The sequence below is a fragment of the Merops nubicus genome, unplaced genomic scaffold (genome assembly GCF_000691845.1).
Source record: "Merops nubicus isolate BGI_N331 unplaced genomic scaffold, ASM69184v1 scaffold3452, whole genome shotgun sequence".
Lineage (NCBI taxonomy): Eukaryota > Metazoa > Chordata > Aves > Coraciiformes > Meropidae > Merops > Merops nubicus.
The window spans coordinates 654-7,805 of record NW_008592680.1 but is presented as its reverse complement, the minus strand read 5'-3'; the positions used below and the strand labels follow the sequence as shown (position 1 = coordinate 7,805).

Here is a 7,152-nt window from a genome sequence, read left to right as displayed (position 1 = left end):
GGGAATTTGAAGAGCAAAACAGGTAGGAAAAGCAGCACGGGGAGACTTAGGAGAAGATGTGGGGGTTTTATTCTTCATGGGAAAAGCAGATTATGGATTCAGGGGGGTTTTGCTGTGCCAGTATCATGTAGCCTACAGCCTTTTCACATGCTCCCAAGTACTAGGGAGGGATATTGGCAGTGTTCTATGGGGTTTTAGTTGAAATTTCTCATATTGCTGTGCACTTTAACAAACTGAGTCATTATAAACTTGGTGTGTCATTAAGAAACAGAACAAAATGGCTTAATAATTTATCATGTAGGGATCTCTGAAAGATCTAGCCTCTGCTGTAACTGAAGAGGTGGCAGATGTGGCTGCCACTTGCTGGGATTGCCTTCTCTACAGCAAATAGGAATATCTCTTCTTTTAGCCTACTGTCTTTGAGTGTCTCCATCTTTTCTTATATTTACTAATATTTACTAATAACCCAAGACAAAATGTGTCATGCTAAATATATTATTTATGGTCAGCTTTTATACTGCGGTAGCTGAAGAAGTGCCAGTTGTGTCTGCCACTTGCTGGGATTGCCTTCTCTACAGCAAATAGGAATATCTCTTATTTTAGCCTACTGTCTTTGAGTGTCTCCACCTTTTCTTATATTTACTAATAACCCAAGACAAAACATGTCATGCTAAATATATTATTTATGGTCAGCTTTTATACTCCTGATCTGTAAATGACACAATAGAAATGTATCAAAACAAGACTGCTACCATGCAGCTTGCCCTGCCTATCACCAGTGCTCCACACCTGGTCAGGATGCATTGGACAAACACTTGTTATTTATGTTCCTCCCTGAATTTTATATCTTTTTTTTTATATTTTAACTGATTTTATATCAGTTTCAAACAAAAAGAACAGAAAATAAGAATCCATTACTTAAATGCTCACTTGAAACTTGATCTCATCTTTTAGGTTGAGAAAAACCCACCTTGACTCTTACCAGTGATTTTTTCAGCTTCATAGGGTTGCATTTCTTTGATTTCCTTTAATGCAATGAGTTTTTCCTGAATGGAAAAAAAAAACAAACAACCAGTTTTAGTATCACCCATTCTTTTCATCCACTGTAATTTCTAGTACAACTTTAAAATATGTTAAAACAACCCTTACATGTTACTGGTGTGACTGAAGATTGCAATATCTGATTGAACAAAGCACAAAGCCTGCAGAACTTGGGGATGCAGATTCCACACATACAGAGGCAGACTTATTTTATCATCTCCTTTTTTTGGGCAACAGAACAGTTGTCTGTTCATGTCAATATAGAATTACTGCCTATGAATATCTGGTGTTTATCATGCCTAAGTGCATGTGTGCAGTTTGCTCATCAGATATTTGGAATCAAGGGCTGAGTATTCAGAGTTATGACACCAGGCCCTCAGGGGGCAGAATGGGCACCCTGCTGGATAGATGGAATTGTCACCTGAACCAGCTCGTGGGCTGAGCGTCCCAGAGCTTCCTGGGTCATTTCATTCACTTCTAATTCTGTCGAGACTTCCCAGGTACCATTCTGGAATCTCACTGGCATAGAGAAGACAATTCCTTCAGGAATGCAAAATTGACCTGAAAAAGATGGGAAAAAGGATGCAAACATTTTATTTCTGCTTAAAGCACATCCTTACCAGTGTCAAGGTTAAGTCCTACAGACTGGAAAGAAATCTGCAGCTCTAGGTTGTTAGTACAAACAGAGACTGCTTTTTTAGTGTACAGTTCAAAGACTGAAGAGTTCCCCTTTTGCTGTAGTTTTGTATTTTAGTTAGAATTACAATTCATAGCATCACAGAATGTTTGGGTTGGAAGGGATCTCTAAAGGTCTCTAGTCCAACCCCCCTGCAGGGAGCAGGGACATCTCCAACTAGAGCAGGTTGCTCAGAGCCCTGTTCAAGCTGACCTGGAATGTTTCCAGGGATGGAGCATGGACCAGCTCTCTGGGAAACCAGTTACAGTGTTTCACCACACTCACTGTCAAAGATTCCTTCCTTATATGTGGTCTAGATCTCCCCTCTTTTAGTTTAAAACCATTACCCCTTGTCCTATTGCAACAGGCCCTGCTGATAATAAGACCTAAAAACTCTGTCCCCATCTTTCCTATAGGCCCCCTTTAACTACTGGAAGGCTGCAGTAAGGTCTTCTTGGAGCCTTCTCTTCTCCAGACTGAACAGCCCCAGCTCTCTCAGCCTGTCCTCACAGCAGAGCTGCTCCAGCCCTCTGATCACTGTGGCCCTCCCCTGGACCTGCTCCAACAGGTTCATGTCTTTCCTGTGCTGTTAGCACAATTCCTGCAACCATTTGACTTCTTAGAAAGGGGACAGGGGAATATTATTTTATACAGGGGTTAAATGGCTGTTGTGAAAATGTTCCATTTATTGGTCCACATAGCCACACAAGAACAAGCATCTTTAGGTTGGGCTCTTAAGAGCTACAAAGAGTCCTTGCACAAAACACATAGACCAGAAAAGCACACAAGCTAAAAGGCTAAGAGACAATCTGCCAAACCAAGAGTATCAAATCATAAGCTCTAGAGATCAAAATTTCTTAGATTTGGAGGTTCTTATGCTGAAACACTCTCAAATCATCATTTATTTTACAAGCTCTTATTAAATGAAAGATCTTGATTTAAGAAATGGCACTATGCATACCAAGGAAAGCTACAAGAACACGTGTGAAGCAAAAGCAGCTTTACCTTTAGTAAGTACTCCCAGGGAAACAACCTCCCCAGGAGGAGAGCCATGACACCAGTGTCTCAGGACCGTGGCTATCCCATGAGCAGGCAACATGCCCACACAGCGAGAGACCCGGGAGCTCAGTGAACACTCTGCAGACAGGAATTCTGAATGGATCCATTCACTGCCAAGAAAAAAAGGGGGAAAAAAGGAAGAAAAAAAACTATGATGACTGCAGGAAGAGTAGTTTTCTAGAGGAAAAAAAAACCCCTAAACTTCATGGAAGAAAATAGTTGAAAGTTATTCAAACTTCATTGTTGAAGGCAAGGCATTTAAAAACCTGAAAAAAAGGGTCTAACAAAAAGGGGCTCAAAAGGTAACAAGCCCTACTGATCTATGAAATTCAGGTCATTTACTCAAGTCTTAACCTCTATTATTATTTCTATGTATTATTGTTTTATGTAAAAGCCAGTCATGAATCATAATGGTCAAAAACAGTTATTTTGTTTTACTTAAAAAAAAATATATTGTCCCATACCTGTCATAGATCATACTCAACAAGGGATGTGAAAAATCAGCTGGGCCCCAAATAGCAGAGTTGTAGCCATAAAGTTTTGCATGTGACAGATCAATGTATTTACAGCCACTAATGTTGCCCCAAACAATCACATCCTTAACTCCTGTGGCAAAGGAAAATACACAGATTGATGAAGAGACAGACAAAGCCTTTCACACTGTGGGCAGGACTCGACGACCTTCACGAGTCCCCTTCAAGATCAATCATTCTTCAGTTCAGTGTCCTGCCTTGAGAGCTGGAATTATTTGATCTGAAAATGCAGTGAGGTTCTCCACAGCATGAGACACCTCATCCCGAGCTGAGAAAGGAACTTTAATTCATATCATGTTGCTGGATGTAATTGACAAAACCCAGTAAATAGCTGTGGAAAACCAAATCACACTGCAAATATAGAGAGATGTTTGTCTCAAAATCCTGTACACCAAATATAGGATGTCTAACAGTAAAGAATCATTTAAAAAACCCAAAAACCTCCCTGCTTTGGTGCAAAAGGAAATTTTGTGCAGAGCTGTGCAAACATAACCAATCTATGACCCAGGAAAAACACTACAAGACAGCTTACTCCACTCCCCTGACTGCACAGCAGAACGTTGTCAGTTTATCCACGGCCAGTTCGCATGTCTCCAGAGCAAGGACATGCTGCAGAGTGCGAATGCAACCCTGAGCTCCCAGCCCCTGACCCACAGCCCAGCCCTGCGGGCGCCATCCAGCGGGCAGCTGCTGGCCCGCACACGGCTCCACCCCGCTCTGCGGGAACAGGGGCTCTCAAGGCGCCCACCCCCGAGCCCCCCGCGCTGCCAGAACACGGCATCACTCACCTGCTGCGTCCACCCTGAGCTTCCTGGCCAGCGTGGCTTTCGCTGCGCTTTCCCAGGGTGTGGCAATGGCAACGACGTTCTCCGGCTTAATGGAGGGGCCGTAGGTGATAATCATCATCGCCTTGAGGTTGACAAAGGTTCTTCCCGAGGAGATGACCCTGACCTCGCTCCCGGCGTTCTTCTCCATGAGGGCGGCGTACAGCCGGCAGCTCTCACTCAGCTCTCTGAGGGAGCTCCCCAGGGACTGGGCTTCACGCTTCAGGGGGACATCGTCAAGAACAATGACAACGTCGGCTTGAAGGAACGCCCCAGGCGTTTCAGTGTGCTCTGTGACACTGTGGAGCAGGGGAGACGCCAGGTCTGCAGCTTCCATCGCAATGCCACAAAGCACCTCCTTAAACTGCTCAGCGTCAAGCAAGTGGAGGCTGATTTTGGTGGTCATCCCAAACACCTCTCCAGTGAGCAGCAGAGGGATCAGGTGGTAACAGATGGGAGCTGATGCACTGAGAAGAGGAGGAGGGAGAAAAATTAGGGTTGAGAGCTAACCACTGCTTGCTTGTAAGTATTACAGAAAGAAACACAAAGACCTTCCTTCTGTATTTATGATTGATTATGTTTAAACAGACCATTAGCTTGGATCCTTTATTGTTCTGTCATTTCAACAATTAAAAATTAAAACAGTTGGGTCCTCCTTTCACTTGAAGCTTTCTCATCCTATACATTTCCCTCAATACTGTCACTTAAAAATTGGTATCTTTGAAAACAACACCATTTTTTTAGGTGTTCTGTTAGGACTACCAGAAATGCCTAAAGCTAGAACTGCAAGAGACTCTTTACTTATTTAAATATTTCCAAAAGCATGTAATGCAAGAACATAACACTACAAAATTCCCAGCTTATCTGGTAAGTACTTGCTTTTCCCTAAGGTGATCTGGGGTCTAAATATTGCCTGTTCCCATCCTTCACTTAAACTGGTGCAAAACATAAGAAAAGTAGAAATAATTTCTAAATTATACACTGACTGCTCGTCATGAGGGGCACAGAACTGAATTCAAAGCAGCAAATGACAGGGATTTGGCTGTAACTTCAGATGGTTACCCCTGTTATATGTGATAGGAAAAAGGGCATTCTCCTGAACCTGACTGAAACTTCAGAGATACTCTTCTTATCCTCACCTGGTGATCCAGACCTGCAAAGGCTTGATGAAACTTTTACTCTCTTCCTCCTCTTTTTCAGCTTCAATGTGTGCCTGCAGGTTCTCCTCAGCAATGTCTGACATTTCCTCAGTCAGCATCGTTGAGGTGATGCCATAATAGTGCTAGGAACAACAAGGATGCTCTCTCATCAGATGGCAGCCCTCACACAGCAAGAGAACCTTAGAAAGGGTGGCTTCAGTTTACATTTGAAGGAGCAATAAAGAGCAACAATGTCATAAGAAAATGTAAAATAGGAGTTTACTAGAGGCAGCTCGTTACCTGAGCATAATTGAGAAATTCATTCACTCCTCCCAGAAGCAGACCCTTCCCTCCATGGTCCAGCAGCTCTCTCCAGATGATAGGAGACTCTCTGTGTTCCCATCCATTCCTCTCACAAACGTCACGGAGCCACTGCTAACATAAGCATCCCCTCCAAAAGGTTGTTATACTTGGTCACACTGGATAACACTTAAATGGTACAGCTATCAACATCCTCACTGTTTCAACAGATGATCACAAGGTGCTTGCACAGCTTACCTCTCAGGGTGCACAAAATGGGGGTAACAGAAGGGGAGGCACAGGGGTGCACTGTGATACCTCACCATGAGGACTAAAGGTCCCACTTCTGCTTCATTTTACTGCTGTAACTTGGCTCAGCTCTCTCAGTGGTACTGAAGACAGCAGTGTTGTGAAGCAGGGAGTGCTCTGAGAGTCCCTGTTTAGCTGCAGAAAGTAAGTAAGCTGCAGATAATAGCAGCTGTTAATTGCTGTTCATCTTAACTGTCCAAATTACCTGGCTGAGGTGTCAAGCAAAATGTAAGAGATAATAAACATCATAGTACCATCTATCTGATGAAACAATACTGCAGGGTTTTCAGTTCCTTATAAGGATTCCAGTGTAGACAGAGCAACATGTCTTCAGCAAATGTACTAAGAAAGGCCCAACCAAGTCACAAACTAATACATGGAATTTAATTTCATACTTCCACTGCAGTTCAAACCCCAGACTGACAGAAATGCTCTTGACAAGTAAATGCTCTTGACAAGCACTGAGGATCTACCAACAACTGGATTTACAGTCCCTTACCTCCCATTTGTCAGGGTGCTGAGTGATCTTGTGAACCCTGAAGTGTGGCAAGTTAACCTGGAGATAGTCAGCCAGGAGTTCAGCTTGGGCATAGTGTGGGCAGTCTGCCCTACCTGTGAACACAGTGACAACACACAAATGAAAGATCTTGTGACACTGACTGATAGGGGATTAATAGGCCAAATGTCTTTTAGTTATTGCAATTAAAAAACAGTCTTAGGTAACCAGAAGCCTGTGAGTTCCTAGAAATCAACAAGTCAATCCTATGAGCCAGCAACACAAGGATAATTTTGGAGGTGAATCAGTCTCTTCACCCAGTACTTAAGGAGCTGAGGCAATGTGGTGGGCTAACTGTGGCTGAGCACCACGTGCCCACCAAGGTGCTCTATCACACACCCTCTGTCCCCTCCCTCCTCCACAAAGCGGAAGGGAGAAGGAAAACAAGATGGAAACATAACCCTTGTGGGCAAAAACAAAGGCAGTTTAATGAGAAATAAAGCAAAGCCAAGCTATTCCACACGCAGAAGTGAGGGAAAAACCCAAAGACTTATTCTCTGCTTCCCATCAACAGGCAATGTCTGGCCCCTTCCTGGGAAGCAGGGCTCCAAGACACGTGGTGGTTGCTCCAGAGGACAAAGGAGTGGTCCTCCCCTTCTCCTTTTTGCTAGCTTTATAGCTGAGCAGACACCATGTGTTATGGAATATCCCTTTGGTCAGTTCAGGTCAGCCCCCCTGGTTATGTCCCCCCCCAAGCTCCTGCCCACCCCATCCC

General features: G+C 43.7%; 1 protein-coding gene across 1 annotated transcript; it reads right to left on the bottom strand.

Moving 5' to 3' along the window:
* Nucleotides 1-982: 982 nt before the first annotated feature.
* Nucleotides 983-6,540, bottom strand: MDH1B (malate dehydrogenase 1B, NAD (soluble); the record flags this gene model as incomplete). Its single annotated transcript, XM_008935209.1, has 8 exons — nt 983-1,046; nt 1,463-1,602; nt 2,723-2,886; nt 3,241-3,382; nt 4,098-4,600; nt 5,273-5,415; nt 5,573-5,707; nt 6,381-6,540. Coding segments are annotated over 8 exons (1,451 nt in total), but the record flags the coding sequence as incomplete, so codon positions are not given.
* Between the last annotated feature and the right edge of the window lie 612 nt (nt 6,541-7,152).